The 17,809-nt window shown below is 65.1% G+C and overlaps 3 protein-coding genes across 8 annotated transcripts; 2 read left to right on the plus strand and 1 right to left on the minus strand.

The window, feature by feature from the left end:
- The first annotated feature begins 125 nt into the window (after positions 1–125).
- Positions 126–4,410, plus strand: ZNF513 (zinc finger protein 513). Of its 3 annotated transcripts, none has more exons than XM_030945257.1 (3): positions 126–194; positions 2,284–2,877; positions 3,298–4,410. In XM_030945257.1, exons 1-3 carry the CDS (start codon positions 155–157, stop codon positions 4,047–4,049), a joined length of 1,386 nt encoding a protein of 461 aa, XP_030801117.1. In that variant the 5' UTR covers positions 126–154; the 3' UTR covers positions 4,050–4,410. The 3 variants fall into 3 exon arrangements, with proteins under 3 accessions (XP_030801117.1, XP_030801118.1, XP_030801116.1); XM_030945258.1 differs by having other exon boundaries at positions 149–194; positions 2,287–2,877; XM_030945256.1 differs by having other exon boundaries at positions 155–368.
- A 97-nt stretch (positions 4,411–4,507) lies between these two features.
- SNX17 (sorting nexin 17) lies at positions 4,508–11,484 on the minus strand. Of its 2 annotated transcripts, none has more exons than XM_030945263.1 (15): positions 11,317–11,484; positions 9,099–9,173; positions 8,784–8,901; positions 8,388–8,452; positions 8,199–8,309; positions 7,750–7,840; positions 7,488–7,575; positions 7,053–7,122; positions 6,844–6,936; positions 6,502–6,627; positions 6,063–6,185; positions 5,870–5,947; positions 5,617–5,691; positions 5,281–5,322; positions 4,508–5,192 (listed from the first exon to the last, which is right to left on the minus strand). In XM_030945263.1, the coding sequence occupies exons 1-15, from the start codon at positions 11,377–11,379 to the stop codon at positions 5,073–5,075; spliced, it is 1,338 nt and encodes a 445-aa protein (XP_030801123.1). In that variant the 5' UTR covers positions 11,380–11,484; the 3' UTR covers positions 4,508–5,072. The 2 variants fall into 2 exon arrangements, with proteins under 2 accessions (XP_030801123.1, XP_030801121.1); XM_030945261.1 differs by having other exon boundaries at positions 6,502–6,705.
- Positions 11,485–11,760: 276 nt separating this feature from the next.
- On the plus strand, positions 11,761–17,653 carry EIF2B4 (eukaryotic translation initiation factor 2B subunit delta). 3 transcript variants are annotated; one of them, XM_030945253.1, is made up of 13 exons: positions 11,761–11,802; positions 11,896–11,939; positions 12,014–12,152; positions 12,424–12,633; positions 12,831–12,913; positions 13,113–13,204; positions 13,543–13,657; positions 14,602–14,678; positions 14,867–14,969; positions 15,161–15,288; positions 15,925–16,105; positions 16,735–16,915; positions 17,119–17,647. In XM_030945253.1, exons 1-13 carry the CDS (start codon positions 11,787–11,789, stop codon positions 17,316–17,318), a joined length of 1,569 nt encoding a protein of 522 aa, XP_030801113.1. In that variant the 5' UTR covers positions 11,761–11,786; the 3' UTR covers positions 17,319–17,647. The 3 variants fall into 3 exon arrangements, with proteins under 3 accessions (XP_030801113.1, XP_030801112.1, XP_030801111.1); XM_030945252.1 differs by having other exon boundaries at positions 11,771–11,939; positions 12,427–12,633; positions 17,119–17,653; XM_030945251.1 differs by having other exon boundaries at positions 11,771–11,939; positions 17,119–17,648.
- Positions 17,654–17,809: the final 156 nt, after the last annotated feature.

The raw sequence follows: 17,809 nt of genomic DNA on the forward strand, positions 1-17,809 counted from the left end.
CGCTTCCGGCCCAGCCCCCCGCGCGCCCGGGGGAAGCGGAAGCGGAAGTGTCCGGTCGAGGCGGGCGGCGGCGGCCGCCCCGGGCTGGCGGGGGCGGCTGGCGGGCCGCGGGCGGGCGGGCGGCGGGGCCGGGCCGGCGCCGGGGCCCGCCACGATGCCCCGGCGGAAGCAGAGTCACCCGCAGCCGGTGAAGGGTGAGTGCGCGGCGGGCCCGGGGGGCGGCGGCGGCGGCCCGGCGGGGACCCGCGGCGCTCGGAGCGCTGCAGCGGACGCCGAGGATGGCACCGAGGAGACGGCAAGAGCGGCGGTGGTGCTGCCCGGGAACCTGCTGCTGGGCCGTGGCCCCGCCTCCGAGAAGGGACCGCCAGGTGCGTGCGGCCCCCGCGGGGACGCCGCCCCTCTCCGGCAGCCCCGCCGGCGGCGACGCGGCCCGGCGGGCCGTACCGGGCCCGCGCTCGGCGCATCCGGCCGGGCCCGCCATGCCCCGGGCCCGCCCGGCGCGGGCTCCGGCCGAGCTTCCTCTCACGGTGGAGGCCCGGCCCCCGACGGGGCCCCGGCGTGGGTTCCGCCCGCCCGGCATTGACCCCCGGCACCGATCCCCGAACGCTCCTTCCCGCCAGGAGCCCGGGCACGACGCGTCCCCGCGGTGGGTTCGGGGCCGCGCCCCGCGGCCGGGCTTATGCCAGAGCCAGCGCAGCGCTCAGCCCCGGGGTCCCGTTCCACCGCTCCCCTCGGCGCTGCGGGGCGAACGGAGCGCGCTGAGCCCCGGCGCCCCGGCCCGGCGCCACGGGCAGCGCCTGTCCCGAGCCTGGGTCAGCCCCGGCCGACGCGGCCGGAGGAGCGAGCGCTGCTCAGCTCCAGGGAGCTGCTCACGGGACTGGTGGGAGGCGCTCCCCGCCCCGGGCACCGAGCAACGCGGGAACGGAACGGCGAGAGATGAGGGCACGGACTGTCCGGCCCCGTGCCCGTCCCCCGTGCCCTGCTGCGTGTGCTCGGCTGGCTGTGCCGCGCTCCTGCTCTGGCACTGAGGGATGGGGCTGCTCGAGGGCTCTGCTTCCCTGCCCTGGAGCGGCTGCGTGGCAGCCCTGGGAGCCTGCCGGGGGTTTGGGGACAAATTCTACCAGGAATTCCTGTCCTTCCCAAATTCTACCAGGAATTCCTGCCCTCCCATTCAGCCCCAGCCCAGGAGCAGGACTGGGAGCTCAGCCCACTGACCCAGGCAGGGCAGACACGCTGTGCCATGTGGGCACTGACACGGCCCTGTAGGGAACAGTGCTCTGGGGATGCTGGGGCACTGCTGGCCCGAGGGGACAGGGGTTCCCTCAGCGTGGGACTGGCCCGAGGGGACAGGGGGTCCCTTGGCAGAGGGCTCGAGGCAGGGTCAGGAGTTCCCCCGTAAGAGCCAGGCCTTGGCAGGATGGCCTTTTCTGGTGTCTGTGTTTCCAGCAGTGCTCGTGGAAGGGCCTGGGAGGCTGCAGGGGCTGCCCCACCCCACAGCACAGGTCAGCCTCATCAGCTGGGCACAGCCAGGGTGGCAGCAGCAGGGGGACAGCCCAGGGGGGTCCCAGGATGGTGGGCAGCTGCTGAGTCTGACAGGCCCCAGGGGTGCAGGGCAGGCACACAACGGGGCCAGCAGGGCACGGCTCTCAGCTGGTCCTGGTGAGCTGCCCTGGCACTCACGGGGCCAGCAGGGCACGGCTCTCAGCTGGTCCTGGTGAGCTGCCCCTGCAGCCCCGAGCACCAGCCTGGGGCACTTGTGGAGCACAGGGGCTGCAGAAGGATGAGTCTGTGCCCAGCTGGGAAGTTCCATTTGAGAGCCTGGCACAAGGGACAGGGCTCTGTGGGGGCAGGGGAATGTTTCCTGCAGGGTAGAAGGGGCTGGTGTTGGAGCTCCCTGGTGCCAGCCATGTGAGTGTGACCAGCTGCCACCCCCGGGCTGGGGCAGTGCCACAGTGAGAGGGGCTCAGAGCAGCTTTATGGGCACCCCTTTCTCCAGCCTGGGCCAGGCTGTGCCCCCCACCCTCTACCCGCCAGGCCCGGCAGTGCCAGTGGGTGATGGATCCAGCCGTCCTCCCACCCTTCCTGGTGCCGGGGTCCTGGCCAGCCATGCAGAAGTGTCAGGCTTTCCCGAGACACCCAGAGCAGGCCCTCAGCAGGGCTTTGGGGCAGGCTGTGGCTGCGGGGCTCCTCCTGGGTGCCCCGGGGTGGGACGGGGGGCGCAGGCCGAGGGGCAGTGCCCAGGCCAGCCGGGCTGACCGCGCCCCATCCCCGCGGTGTTCTCAGCAGACACACTGGTGGGGAAGATCGCTATCCCAGCGTACGCCCTGAGCGACGATGACTGCTCCTCCGGGTACCAGCAGCTGAGCGTGGAGAGCGACCCCGAGGAGGGGGGCGAGCCGGGCCCCGCCGCGCTGCCCTGCCGCCAGTGCGGGCTGCAGCTGGCTGCCAGCCTGGGCCAGAGCTGCCTGCAGTGCGCCGGCGCCGAGGGCGGCCGCAGCCAGCGCATCGTCTACTCCTGCCAGCTCTGCCCCTTCGCCTCCCACTACTCCAGCCACCTCAAGCGCCACATGAAGACACACAACGGGGAGAAGCCTTTCGCCTGCCCGCAGTGTGCCTACGCCTCTGCCCAGCTGGTGAACCTGACCCGGCACCTGCGCACGCACACCGGGGAGAAGCCGTACCGCTGCACGGGCTGCAGCTTCGCCTGCAGCAGCCTGGGCAACCTCAAACGCCACGAGCGCGTCCACAGCCAGGACAAGCCCTTCCAGTGTGCCGCCTGCGACTACCGCTGCAACCAGAGCCGCAACCTGAAGCGGCACATGCTCAGCCACCGCCTGCCTGAGGGCGAGGGGCCACACCGGCGGGACAAGGACCCAGGTAAAGGTGGGAGGGTGTGGGGAGAGCTACTGCAGGGGCTCTGGGGCTGGCAAAGGGCACTGATCCTGCCGCTGACTCAGAGTCAGTTACTGCCAGGCTTACCGGGACACTGGGGCTCATCACTGAGCCAGTCCTCGCTGCCACTGGGGCTCATCACAGAGCCAGTCCTCGCTGCCACTGGGGCTCATCACAGAGCCAGTCCTTGCTCCACTGGGGCTCGTCACAGAGCCAGTCCTTGCTCCACTGGGGCTCATCACAGAGCCAGTCCTTGCTGGCACTGGGGCTCATCACTGAGCCAGTCCTTGCTGGCACTGGGGCTCATCATAGAGCCAGTCCTTGCTGGCACTGGGGCTCGTCACTGAGCCAGTCCTTGCTGGCGCTGTGCCACCCAGCTCACAGCCCCGTCTCTTTGTCCCACAGAGCCCCTGCTGCCAGAGCTGAGCCTGCACGTGGGCAGCGGCAGTGGCCCCTTCCTGCCGGGCTGCGCGCGGCTGCGGGGCGAGGAGGCGGCCGCACTGCCCGAGCTGCTCTTCCCCTTTACGTGCCGCATGTGCGGGCTGGTGCTGGACGACGGCTTCGCGCAGGACGAGGGCCTGGCCGAGCAGGTGTGCGGGCGCTGCAGCCTGGCGGTGCTGGGCACCGAGCCGGGTGCCAGCCCCCGCAAGGGCACTGGGGACAAGGGCTTTGCCTGCAGCCTCTGCCCCTTCGTCACCCACTACCCCAACCACCTGGCGCGGCACATGAAGACGCACAGCGGGGAGAAGCCCTTCGCCTGCCCGCTCTGCCCCTACGCCTCCGCCCACCTGGACAACCTGAAGCGGCACCAGCGCGTGCACACGGGCGAGAAGCCCTACAAGTGCCAGCTCTGTGACTACGCCTGCGGCAACCTGGCCAACCTCAAGCGTCACGGGCGCATCCACTCAGGCGACAAGCCCTTCCAGTGCAGCCTCTGCAGCTACAGCTGCAACCAGAGCATGAACCTGAAGCGGCACATGCTGCGGCATACGGGCGAGAAGCCCTTCCAGTGCCGGGACTGCTCCTACACCACTGGGCACTGGGACAACTACAAGCGCCACCAGAAGATCCACGGCCACACGGCCGAGAGCTGGGTGAACCCGCGCAATGCCAAAGCCCTCCTGGCCCCCCCAGCCGTGGGCACGGCCCTGCCCTGAGACAGCACTTAGCCCGGCAGGGGGCCTGGGGTGCCTGCCCTCCCCGGGGGAGGGAGCACAGGCGGGCACCTCCACGGGGGCTCAGGGCTGCCTTACAGCAGGCCCAGAGGCACACTGGGGCCGTGGCGCCCTGTCCTGCCTGGGCAGGGTGAAGTGACCGGCGGCTCTGACCCCTGCCCGTGTGGCAGCACGGCCATGTCCCTGGCCACCCCAACTGCCTGTTTCTGCCTGCCAGAGCCTTCCTCTGCCAGGGTTTGGGGAAAAGGGGGAAGGGGGGAACAGGACTGGTTCCATGGCGGTCGCCGTGCTGGTCAGTGTAATTTATATTGTGTATAAAAGCATTAAACAGTCGGTTTTGTTATCTGCTCTTCACCCTGGGGGCCTTGTTCTGCTACAGAGGACAGCACGGGGCTGGCACGGAGAGGGGAGGGACAGCAGGCACCCCCCAACAGACAGCCTGGTACCAATCAGGATCCGTTTTAATCATTGTTGCAGTGTGTAAACATCAGTTACTGTCCATTAATGCTCTGTCGGGCTGAGCAGCAGGAGATACGTGGTTACAAGCCTAGATTATGCTGGCGTCTATGAGCGGGTTAGAGGGGACTCTTCGCGGAGCCCCCGAGACAGCTTACTGCACTCTGTCTCGGAGCACAAACCTAAATGCTAATTTGGCATTATGGAGCCTGCCTGGCTCTGCCCCCAGGCTGGGCCAGGCCTTCCCAGCTGGGCCAGGAGCAGCTCTGCCCCCAGGCTGGGCCAGGCCCTGCACTGCAGCTCCAGGGCTCTGCCCGGGCCAACTGTTCAGGTCAAACGAGCCCTCTCCCAGCTGGAGCCAGCAGCGGGAGGAGTTCAGCTGCCCCCACCCCGAAGGCAGTGGCGGGCTGGGGGGGAGCTCCCAGCCCCGGGGAGCAGGGAAAGGTGGATGTAGCAGGTGAGAGGCACGTTGATTGCAACCTGGCTGCAGGTCGTACATTCCTCAGCGAAGGCCCTCGCTCAGGCCGGGGCTGTCCTGGGGAGGGGGCACTACAGATCCTCATCGCCAATGCCCTCAAAGGCGTAATTGCCGTGGAAGTCGTTAGCGCCCACGTCATTAGCAGAGCTGGAGTGGCTGATCCCACGCAGGCTGACAGAAGTGAGCTTGCTCTGTGGAGAAGGGAGATGTCATGGAGGACAGCCCTAGCTCCCCTACCCGCTTAGCCTGAGGTCTCTGGTGCACCCACACACAACTCACCGAGAGTTTGGCCATAGGCTCCCAGGAGGCATCAGGTGAGTCCTGTGAGGACAGCACAGTTGGGCAGCACAGGGTCATGGGACACAACACCCAACTCTCCTTCCACCTGCCCCCCTCCATCCCCAGGGAGTCTGGCTCACTGAGTTGGTGCAGGACCTCTTTCCCTTCTCAGGGCTCTGGAAGCAGGGCGCCACAGCCCTGCTGTCCTCTGGGCTTGCCCCAGCCCTGCCACGGGGACAGTGCCTCTTCTGGCGGCAGTGAGTTCTGGTTCACAACCCGTCAGAGCCTGTGATTGCATGTGTCCCCCCTGCCCCAGGGCTGCAGGGTCCCACTCACCAGCAGCGGGGGTGACTTCACAGCTTGCTGGCTGTCCGAGCGCCGCAGGGCCCCGTTCACCCGCCGCCGGAACATCTGCAGGAGCAGCTCAGCTCAGCCACAGGGGCCCAGCGTCAGCCCTGGGCTTGTAACCAGCCCTGGGGATGCTGGCCCCATCCTGAGGGGAGCCCTCAGGACCCAGTCCTGGCCCTAGGAAGTCACAGGGCCAGGTTGGGATCCCACTCCAGAGCCATCATCCAGCCCCAGCCCTCACCTTGCGGATGCTGCCTCCAGATTTTTTCACCATCAGCTCATCGACCATGGACTGCAAGCAGATGCTCAGCATGATGGCCTGCAAGGGAGAAGTGTCATGGGGCTCTATGCACCCCACAGCCTTCCCACACCCTGTGCAGGGCCCAGCCCTTCCCCTCACAGCCACCCCCAGCCCGCCATGCAGGCAGTGCTACCTGTGGGCTGGTGATGGTGACCCACTGCAGCCGGTCCTTGCTCATCAGGTACTCAAAAGCCAACTCCAGTTTCACCTCGGACTTCCCTGGGCTGCTCCCCGAAGGGCCATTGTTCATGGGCACCTGCAAGGACACACACCAAGGCTGGGAGCCTCCAGAGGGGAAGGAGCAGCTCCGCAGACACCAGTGCAGCTCGAGGGCAGCACCAAGCCAAGTGTGGGACACCTGCCCAGTGCCCACCAGTCTTCTGCCACTGTCAGGTCCCCTCCAGTGTCCTCGCACCAATGATCCCCTCAGCCCCAAGGCATGATTCAGACTCTCTCCAGGCCTCCTGGGCCAGAAGCTGGCATCAGAGCCAGCACCCTTCCTAGGAAGAGGTGCCAGCCCAGCCTGGCCCAGCCCCCCCAGCCCCCTTCCCTGCTCTCCAGGTGTCACTCACCGAGGATGTGACCCGCCAGCACCGCATGCGTGTGACCTTGAAGCTGCCCTCCTTGATCTGCTCGTTGGGCAGCCGCACCTGGAAGTTGAGCTCGTTGTTGCCGGCGCTGACGACGACGTGGCAGCCCTTCTCGGGGAAATCAGTGACACAGGGGTCGAACTTGAGATAGCCGTAGTACTTGAGGGTCTGCGCCAGGCGGATGAACTGCAGGCAGGGCCAGGGGTGCTCAGCACTGCCGCCCGCCCGGGCAGGAACAGGACACCACCCAGTACCACACATCATGTGGAGAGGGCTGGTGCAGAGCCAGAGCTGCCCCAGGCGTGGCACTGTTCCCTGTCCTACCTCCTTCTTGGAGACCTTCTCTTGCAGGGACTTCAGCTGCCGGTGCTGCTCCTTGTTGACAAGGATCCACCCGTGTTCGATGTCTGACACCGTCTGCCGGCAGCAGAGGTTGGTGAGCGCCTGGGACCGGAGCCCCCCGAGCCCCTGCACAGCTCTGGCCAAGGGGTGCAGTGTCCGTCCTCACCTGGCTGTGCCACACCAACCCTCACCTGTGCATACAGCAAGTTCAACCCCACACGGTGCTCCATCACATCGTCGTCATAGGCCGAGTCCCAGTAGCTGGAAGGGAACCACAGGGGTTAGCCTGCTCCCCACCTCCTGACTGCAGTGAGGAGAAAATCACCCTCCTGTGGGCTGGTAACCATCAGTCACCGTGCCCTGCTCCCCATCTAAACCAGCTGCCATGGGAAGGCAGGAATGAGCTGAGCACAGCAGGGCAGCCCCTGCTCCAGTGTCACGGTCAGGGATGCTCAGGTGCGTTCCTGGGGGCCAAAGCATCAGTGGGCAGCAATGGCAGGAGGGGAGGGTCCCTCTTTGGAACAGGGAGCCCTGGGCAGTGGGCAGCAATGGCAGGAGGGGAGGGTCCCTCTGTGGAACCAGGAGCCCTGGGCACCACCCCAGTGCTGCCCCAGAGCCTCGCTCACCTCTTGCGTAGGATGATCTGGAACTCGGGGTTGTGCAGGCTGGTCACTGACACGTAGGGCAGCTCAAACTCCTGCAGCTTCCTCACAACTGCGGGGAAACAGCGGCTCAGCAGCACCTCTGGGCAGCAGGAGCCCCATGGCCCCCAACACCAGGGTGCCCCCAGGAGAACAGCTGTGCCCCCCAGCCAGGACAGGGCCCAAGCGCCCCCTCACTCCAGGCAGGGGGCACAGCACGTGTCCCACCACAGTGGACTCTACTCACAGGAGAAAGCTCCATCCTTGGTCTCTCTCACTAGGAAGAGGCTGAAGTAGCCAACCAGGTCATCTGGCAGATCCAGCTTGGAGGCCACAGCCTGGGAGGAAGAGCAGGACAGTCCCAACATAGTCCCAACATGGTGGCAAGACCCAGCCCACGTGCATTCTCCCAACAGCAGGAAGGCAGCACCTCCGCTGCCCTGTGGCCAGGCCTGGGCTCCTTGCCACCAGGAAACAGCGAGGGGACCCCAAACACCAGTCTGGACCCGGACACACCCTGCAGCACACCCATTTCAGCTCCCAGCTTTCAGCCCCACCAGGTCAGCCCCGCTCCAGGGTGGGCAGATGGCAGGGGAGGGCAGGGGGGGCTACCAGGCTGAGAGAGCCCCAGCCACGTGGGAAACCCCAGAAGGCAGCAGGAGGGGCTGGTCCCACCCAGCAGGAGAGCTGTGGCACCTCGAGGACATCCTCTGTCTGGTCCGACGTCAGGATGGTGACCTTGACCTTCTGCCCGTTGGAGAGCAGCACCTCCAGCACCACCTCCTCTGTGGGGATCTGCTGCGTCTCCTACAGAGAGGAACAGCACTGGCACCCCAGCCCCTCGGCAGCCTGGGGGCCCCAGAGCTGCCACAGCTGTGCCCTCACCTGCTGGGCCTTGCGCAGGAAGCTGTTGAAGGTCTCACTGCCGCCCAGCGTCGGGTCCTGCCGCACTGCAGGAGGGGCACGAGCGGTCAGGAATCCCACGGGAAGGGACAGGGACCCACACCCCTGCCTGGCCCTTCTGCAGCTCCTCTGCCTGTGTGCTGGGCCAGCCAGGGACCCCCCTGCACAGCCCCACTCTGCCAGGGCAGGGCAGGGGCTGGGACAGGAGCTGGCACCCAGGGGACCAGCCCATCAAACGCCAGGGCTGGGACAGGAGCTGGCACCCAGGGACAAGCCCATCAAACGCCAGGGCTGGGCTGCCCTGGGAGGTGCAAGATGCACCGCAGGGAATGGAGCAGGGCAGGGAGGAAGGCAAGGGCCGTGCCCTGCCCAGCTTACCAGCCTGCATGTATTTCTCCAGCTGCTCCCGGCGCTGCTCTACCTCTGCTGGGGTAAGCGTGAAGATCTTCTTTGGGGGAAAGGCTGGGACCACGTTGGCACCATACTCCTTCCTTAACTGGGACAAGAACAGAGTGCTGCAGAAGCCCCCCGAGGGACGGCGGCTGCCCTGATCCCCACCCTCGCTGATCCCCAGGGACCTAGCAAGGGGAGCAGAGAGCTCCCAGCACCCCCGATCCCCGTGGGAGCCCAGCAGCACCCAAGAGCCCGGCTGGAATGTGAGGAGCAGGAGCTGCTGCCCCGGTGTCCCCGTACCTGCTCATGCAGGCCCAGGAGCTGGCTGTAGCGCACCCGGCAGTGCAGCACCCCGTTCACGTGGATGTTGTAGGCCTGCAGGGAGACAGGGCACTCAGAGCCAGCACCTGCCAGCTGCAGGAGCCCCAGGAGCTGCCCAGGGCGCCAGGGAGCACCCAGGAAAAGGCAATAGTCCTGAGGACCCTGCCGAAGGTCAGAAAGGTTCAAGAAGTATGAGCACACCCAAGAGATGTGCCACTGGACACCAGAAAGGTCTAACCCTGTCTGCCCAGCCGTGGGGAGCACAGAGCCACGCTGCAGCCCCACGGACAAGGACAGCCCTCCCCACTGCCAGGGCTTCACAAGGAGCGGGTCCCTGGCTCAGCCCCCTCTGCTCTGGCTCAGCCCCTGCTGATGCCACAGGCAGAGCACAGCTGTGAGTGCAGAGCACACAGGAACACCTGGCAGAGCACAGAATGCACAGGGAACACCTGGCAGAGCACAGCTGTGAGTGCAGAGCACACAGGAACACCTGGCAGAGCACAGAATGCACAGGGAACACCTGGCAGAGCACAGCCGTGAGTGCAGAGCACAGGGAACACCTGGCAGAGCACAGCTGTGAGTGCAGAGCACAGGGAACACCTGGCAGAGCACAGCTGTGAGTGCAGAGCACACAGGGAACACCTGGCAGAGCACAGAATGCACAGGGAACACCTGGCAGAGCACAGCTGTGAGTGCAGAGCACACAGGGAACACCTGGCAGAGCACAGAATGCACAGGGAACACCTGGCAGAGCACAGCTGTGAGTGCAGAGCACACAGGGAACACCTGGCAGAGCACAGAATGCACAGGGAACACCTGGCAGAGCACAGCTGTGAGTGCAGAGCACACAGGGAACACCTGGCAGAGCACAGAATGCACAGGGAACACCTGGCAGAGCACAGCTGTGAGTGCAGAGCACAGGGAACACCTGGCAGAGCACAGAATGCACAGGGAACACCTGGCAGAGCACAGCTGTGAGTGCAGAGCACAGGGAACACCTGGAAACCCCATGGTCCAGCTCCCAGCAGCTCACCGTAGACAGAGAGTCCCTGCAAGGGACAGCAGTGTCCTCCCAGGTCCTGCCACCCCCACAGCACCGTTTGGGAGGGAGAGAGGATGGCCATGAGCCCCCGGCCAGCCACGGCAGCCCAGTCCAGCCTCCCAGGGATGCCCCAGTGCCCTCCTGCTCCTGAGCGCTGGCACTGCCCAGCCAGGCTGGGGCTCACACGGGCAGCTCCCCACCCAAACCAGCCCGGTGCCCCGGGGCTGCTGCGGGGGAAGCGGGAGGGACAGCGGCGCCACGGGCAGCACCCACGCCCGCCCAAATCAGGGCTCTCCATCAGGCACAGCTCCTGCCCAGCCCCCGGGCTCTCCCCCGGCCTGAGGAGCCTCGGCAGCGGCGGAGGGCAAAGGGCAGGGGGGTCACAAGGACGAAATGCCGCGAGGGCTGCCTGCTCCTACGGCCCTCGAGCAACTGCAGCTCCCGCGGATCGCCCGGTCTCTCCATCGCCGCTCACACCGCGACCGGGCTGCCCCACCGGGACCGGGGTGCCGGGGGTCCCCCGGAGAGGGATTTCGGCACGGGGGGCAAGCGTGGGTGTTGGAGCCCAGGGCTGCCCACCGTCCCCCCGAGAGAGGGCAGCGATCCGGACCTTCCGCCAGCCTGGGGGCTCTGCCGACCCCGGGAAGGGGTCGGGGCACTCGAGAGCCGCCGCCACCGGGCGGCCGCGTCCCGGCCCCGCTCCGGAGGCGCTCACGGCGCAGGGACCAAAACAGGAAGCCGGGACAAACGGACGGACGGGCGGGCCAGGATGAGCCGGCGCTGGGGATGGGACCGGACGGGGCCCCAGCGGGCCGCCCTCCCCCGCCGCGGCACCGGGCAGGGCAAGGTCCGGACACCCCCGGGGCTGCTCCGGGACCTCCCGCGCCCGATCCGGCGGCGCGGGGGCGGCAGGGCCCGATGCCTGCTCGGCCCCGGCACAGGGCGCCGGCCGGGGATGGCGGCGGGCCGGGACCTGCCCGCCTCGCCCGGCCCCGGTCCCGGTCCTGATCCCGACCCGCCACCGCGCCGGGGCTGCGGACCCGCACGGCCCCACCGGGGCCGCATCGCACCCGGGCCGAGGAGCCGCGCCACCCACTCGGCTCCGCGGGGCGGCTCCGTTCTGCGGGACAGCTCCGCTCCCTCGGCCCCGCTCACCACGTAGGCGGCGGCGCCGCCGTCTCCGGCGCGGGTCTCGGTCTCGGGAATGGAGAAGTGCATGGCCGGGCCGAGCGCGCCCCCCGCTACCCGCCTCCCGCCGCCGCCATCTCGGGCCAGCACTCCCCGCGATGGCGCGGCCGGCAGCACCGCCCGCCCCAGGGCCGCCCCGCTCCGCCCCGCCCGGGGCCGTCGCTCTTCGCCCGCCCCGCTTCGCCCCGCTCCGCCCGCCCCGGGGCCGCCCCGCCGTGCCGTGCCGTGCCCGCCCCGAGCGGCCCCCGCCGCGCCGCGGCTGCAGGCGCGCCCGCAGCGCGTGCCCGCGGCGGACGGGACCGGGGGGCGGGGCCCGGAGGGAGCCCCGGGAACGGACCGGCCCGCACCGGGGGTGACGTCACCGCGTCACGGAGAGGAGCGGACGTGCGCGGTCACGTGGCGCCGCCTGGCCGGTAGGGGGCGCTGAGGGTGGCGTCATGGCGGAGCGGGAGGGTGAGTGCGGGACCGGACACGGGGACCGGCTCCGGGACACCGGGACCGGCTCCGGGGCGAGACCTGGTCGCGCTCACGCTTCCGTCATTCTAGGCGGGAACCCCGAGGGAGCTGCGCCGGTGGCGGCGGGACCGCAGGTGAGCGGGGCCGGGGCCGCTGTGAGGCCGGGCTGCGGAGCGGGGCCGGGCCGCCTGACGGTGTGTGCCCACAGGCGCCGGAGCTCTCCCGGGAGGAGAAGCTGAAGCTGCGGAAGGAGAAGAAGCAGCAGAAGAAGAAGAAGAGGAGCGAGAAGGAGCCGTCGGCCGAGCCCGCGGAGCTGGGTGCGCCCCCCGAAGCGGGGCAGCCGCGGGGTGAGCACCGCCGTCCCCCCGGAGCCCCGAGCCGCCAGTGTCTTTCAGCGGGACTCCTGGGGCGTAGCCCCGGTCCGTGCCCCGGTCCGGCCCCTCGGCCGGCCGCGCTGCCGCGGGGATTGCAGTGGAGAGCGCAGTCCCCTGCCCCGGGAGCGCGGGGCTGCCCCGGCGTGCCGAACACCCTTGAGGGCCCGGAGGGCTCTCTCTGCCGCGGGCTGCCCCTCGCACTGGGCTGCATCTCCCGGCACAGACTCCTCTTTCCTCCCCGCAGCAGCTGCTCAGCCCACGTCCCCCCCTGCCCCGGCTGATGGCCCCGGTGACGGCGAGAAACCCGCGGGGGGCAAGAGCAAAGCGGAGCTGCGAGCAGAGCGCCGGGCTAAGCAGGAGGCTGAGCGGGCCCAGAAGCAGGCCAGGAAGGCAGAGCTGAGCCTGGCAGCCACGACGGCCAAGCCCCGGCAGAGCCCCACCGAGCCCCAGTCCAGTAAGGCTGTCAGCACCACGGGGTGGTGAGCAGAGGGTGGGCGAGCAGGATGGGAGGGTCTGGTGTGGGCTCAGGCGGAGGATGTTCTTGTGATCCGTCCGTGCTCTGGGTCCTGCCTGTCCCTGGGTGCTGCCCTGCCTTCCCTGAATTCGGGGGTGCACCAAAGCAGCTTGGCCTCATCCCAGCTGTCCTTGCAGTGGTGAAGCGGCTGCCGGAGCATGTGCAGGTGGATGACCCTGCTGCCCAGAGGAAACTGGCCAAGAAGCTGGAGAGGCAGCAGGTAGGAGGAGGACTGGGTGACAGGCTGCACACCTGGGGCAGCTGTGCTGCAGAGGGCCTGGGGGGGCACATGGTGGGATCAGGGCCTGCTCTCTGAAGGGCAGAGGGGAACTTTGCGTGCCCCGAGCAAGTGCTGGGTGTGACTGGTGGCCCTGGAATGAGCAGAGCACTGGGTGAGCCATCACCACACTCGGCTGCAGGTACCTCTGAGGCAGGACTATGGCACCAAGGTCAACCTGTTCTCCCACCTCCACCAGTACAGCCGGAAGAAGCCACTGACACAGCAGATGAGGTACAGGGCCTCCCCAGCCCAGGGCTCTGCTTTGGCTGGCCTGGCTGCAGAATGGCTTTGGAGGAGGGCTGTCATAGTCCTGCATGTGGGATACACCCTATGGAGTGGTGGGGGATGTTTCACTTGCTTTGGGGACTTGCAGTAGGGGCAGCCCAATATCTTTCCTGTGGGGAGAGTGCAGAGCCACAGGAGAGGGGGCTGTGGGGTGAGCCTGGCTCCTCAGGTTACTGCCAGCGCCCTTCCTGGGTTGTCCCTTGGGTTGTTGGGCTGGAGCTCATAAATGTTGAGTGTTTTGGGCTGCAGAGGTGCTGACAGCTCCCTCCCCCTGGTCCCTGCAGCATCCCCTCCACAGTGATCCACCCCGCAGTGATGCGCCTCGGCCTCCAGTACTCGCAGGGCATCATCAACGGCTCCAACGCCCGCTGCATCGCGCTGCTCGAGGTCTTCAAGCAGGTACCTGAGCAGCCACCTGGCAGCAGGGGCTCTGTGCTACATGCAGGAGTGTGTTCTGTACCCTGACTGCTGGGGCTGTATCTGTGGTCAGTCATCCTCAGCCTCTTCCTTTGGGTCATGCCATGGCATGTTGTAGTGCGTTTTTATACTTTGTAATACTTTGAAGTAGTTTTGTCTTGTATCCCCATATTTTTCCCAAATGGTTTATCCCAGACTGTACCCCCCTCCCTTTACCTGTGTTATCCCTCTCTGGATGAGGTCATCCCCAAATCCCCACCCTGGCTCTCTGTCAATCACTCAGCATCCCATCCCCTCCATCCAGAAGCTTCGGTCCAGGATGTCGAGTGATCAGCCAGAGGCCAGGGGTCAGCCCCCCAAGCCTTGCCCCATATGCTGTTCTAAATGTCTATCCCCCAGTACCCATCCCTCAGGGTCACTTATTGGTCAGTAAAACGTTATCTACTTTCGGTTTCCACCTTCCTTTAAACGTAACCTTGGCACATCTCCCGGGGCTGTTGGCAGGAGGCCCCCTGAGGTGTAGGGGCTCCTTTGTGACTCCTAGAATAAAACCTTGGATTAACCCTGCTAAGAGCCGGCCCTTTATCTTCTACCGATGTCTCTGGTGTCTCTTCTGCTGCAAAGGCGACCAGCCCAGCTGCCCTCAGCACCCTCGGGGCACAGAGAGTGTCTCCCCGCTGTCGGCCGTGTCGGGGCTGCCCCTCGGTGTCTGCCGACTCGGGACTGGCCGAGGGTTCCTGAGAGGCTCCCAGAGGGACTGAGACAACGGCAGGGTCCTTTGGTGACACTGCCACTGCTGGTTTGAGTCCCTGGAGCAGCCTTTGCCCCTCCAGGCAGTGTGTCAGGATGTGCAGGATGTGTGTGCCCCGACTGCAGCCCATCAGGCAGGGTGCCCTGAGATCATACTCCCTTTCTTCTCGTCCCAGCTGATCCGGGATTACTCCACTCCGCCCAATGAGGAGCTGTCACGGGACTTGGTGGCCAAGCTGAAGCCACACATCAGGTGAGGGCTCCTAGTGCCAGAGCAGAGGGACCAAAGCTCCACAGAGTGTGGTCCATTGTTCACATCTCTGGGTTGGTGTCCACCCAAACTTTGGCTGGCTTCCCTAGGCTTCTGCCTTCCTGCCCACCCTGCCTCTCCCTGCCTTGGCCCTACAGGCTGCTTTGGAGCTAAGTCCATTTCTTCTGCAGCTTCCTGAATCAGTGCCGGCCTCTCTCAGCCAGCATGGGCAATGCCATCAAGTTCCTCAAGAAGGAGATATCGTGCCTGCCTGACACCCTGAGAGAGGATGAGGTGAGTGGCCTTGCTCAGCAGCAGGCTCCAGGCCCTGGGTGAAGGAGCTGAGCAGGGATGGGATGCAGACTCAGAACAGTGCTGCAGTGGAATTGAAAGCTTGTTACTAGGGGGAAGAGCCTGATCCTGACCTGGCTCAAATCAGGGAGCTGCTGAGAGCAAGAAAGTCTGTATGTGATGTCTCTCCCCAGGCAAAGGAGAGGCTCCAGGACGTGATTGACAAATACCTGCGAGAGAAGATTGTCCTGGCAGCTGAGGCCATCTCAAGGTCTGCCTTTGAGAAGATCAATGACCATGACGTGATCCTGGTGTATGGATGGTGAGCACGGAGCGCAGGCAGCTGATCCTGTGGGTAGGAGGAGGGAATGGAGCAGCGTGGGAGGTGAGGCTGTGCTGGTCCTGCACAGGGCTCAGCACTGTCCTGCCCAGTATGAAGTTGGATTCCAAGAGCCCCAGAGCCACAGCTCCCTTCACCCAGGGCACTTACAGAGCAGCCAGGGCTGTTCACTGGATTTTAAACAAACTGCAGCAAAGTCAAATGTCGGGAAGCAAAAATACAGAAGTTTGCATCCCAAGAAGTAGAGGTGGGGAAGAGAACCAGATATTGCTGCAGCAGGAGTCCAGGTCTGCTGTGTATGCTGGGCAGAGCAAGGAGCAGGGGCAGGAGGCCAATGCAGGCCAGGAGAGTTGTGAGAGGGTGTGGAGTGGCAGAGTCCCTTGTGCTGTCACAGACAGGGAGGTCAGTGCTGCTTCCAGGGGGGGCTGAGACCTTTCCCAGGGTGCGTCCTTGTGCAAGGACAGGGAGACATGCCCTGGGAGCCATCGTGGCAGGAGGGTTCTGGAGGGGCAGCGCTCAGCAGGATGAGGGTGGGTGTTGGGGATGAGGGTGGCATTGTGGCCTCGTGGGAGCCTGCTGTGGCGGGAGGGCAGCTCGTGACGGGAGGGCACCCTGCAGCTCCTCGCTGGTGAACCGGACGCTGTGCGACGCCCACGCCAAGCAGGGCCGCGCGTTCCGCGTGATCGTGGTGGACAGCCGGCCGCGCCTGGAGGGTCGCGAGACGCTGCGGCGCCTGGTCCGACACGGCATCCACTGCACCTACGTCATGATCAACGCCATCTCCTACGTGCTGCCCGAGGTGAGGGCCGTGCCCAGGCCGGGCGGTGTGGGGTTTGTGAGGGCTCCCAGCACAAGGTCAGAGATGGGAATCTGACTCCAAGTTCTCAGAAGGCTGATATATTATTATATTATATTATATTATATTATATTATATTATATTGTATTGTATTATTATATTATATTATATTATATTATATTATATTATATTATATTATATTATATTATATTATATTATATTATATTATATTATATTATATTATATTATATTATATTATATTATATTATATATATTTATTATATTATATTATATATTATATTATAATATTATATTATATTATATTATGCTATACTAAAACTATACTAAAGAAAGAAAAAGGATACATCAGAAGGCATACCAAGAATGAATAAGAAAAACCCATGACTCCTCAGAGCCTCGGCACAGCTGGACCATGGTTGGTCATTAAATTAAAACAATTCACATGCTGGATAGACAATCTCCATATCACATTCCAAAGCAGCAAAACAGGGAGAAGCTGAAGCTTCCCAGCTTCCCAGGAGAAGAAATCCTGGCAAAGGGAAAATATCATGGTGACAAGGGAGGCTGTGGTATGACCGGAGGTTGTGACAGAGCCTGTGTTTCCCCGGCAGGTGTCCAAGGTGCTGCTGGGAGCCCATGCTCTGCTGGCCAATGGCTCAGTCATGTCCCGCGTGGGGACCTCGCAGATCGCGCTGGTCTCCAAGGCCTACAACGTGCCCGTCCTCGTCTGCTGCGAGACCTACAAGTTCTGCGAGCGGGTGCAGACAGATTCTTTTGTCTCCAACGAGCTGGGTACGTCTTCTGTCCCTTTCCTCCCACCTGGCACCTTCTTTCCCAGTCCCTGCTGTGGACCGTGACAGGCTGCTCGGCCCTGCCATCCCTCCTCCTGGGCAAGGGGTCCCTTGCAGGCAGGGGTGGTGTGTGCTGCTCCAGGGGCAGGATGGAGAGGTGCTGTCCCCTCCCCCCGATCCTGATTGCTTCTGCACTCTCTGCAGATGACCCTGATGACCTGATTGTGCTCCGGAAGGGCCAGGCCCAGCTTGGGGGCTGGGCAGAGAACAAGTCCCTACGCCTTCTTAACCTGGTCTATGATGTGACGCCCCCAGACCTGGTGGATTTGGTCATCACAGACTTGGGTATGATCCCCTGCACCTCAGTGCCTGTGGTCCTGCGCGTGAAGAATGTGGATCAGTAGTCGGAGCAGCTGCATGGACACGAATAAACCAGGCCCCAGTACTCTGTGTGTGCCATCTGTGTTGTGGCATAGTCCTGGCACCCGTGTCCTCCCTGTCACCGCTGGCACAGCTCTGCACCTTCCCTGGGGCCTCTCCTCCCACTCCAGGCTGCAGCATAGACGGGTCTTCCCAGCCCCTAGGCCCCTCCTGTGGAGAAGCGATGACAGTGTGGCCATGGCCCCTGGCTTACTCTCCTCGGTGATCTGGTGGCACTCGGGCTGTGCTTCTGGCGGACCCCGAGCTGGGCTGGTGGGGGAGAGCCCGGGTCCCTCTGGAACCAGCCCCGGAGAGAGCCCTTCCCCGCGGGGCCGGCCGGTCGGCGGGCTGTGCCCGGGGCGGGCAAGCGGGACCGGCGGTGCCCCATTGCCCGAGCGGGACCGGCGCCGGTACCAGCGCGCGGCTCCCCGACCGTCGGGGCGGGGCCTGCGGCCAGGGGCGGGGGCATGCAAAT

The sequence above is a fragment of the Camarhynchus parvulus genome, chromosome 3, assembly GCF_901933205.1.
Source record: "Camarhynchus parvulus chromosome 3, STF_HiC, whole genome shotgun sequence".
Classification (NCBI taxonomy): Eukaryota; Metazoa; Chordata; class Aves; order Passeriformes; family Thraupidae; genus Camarhynchus; species Camarhynchus parvulus.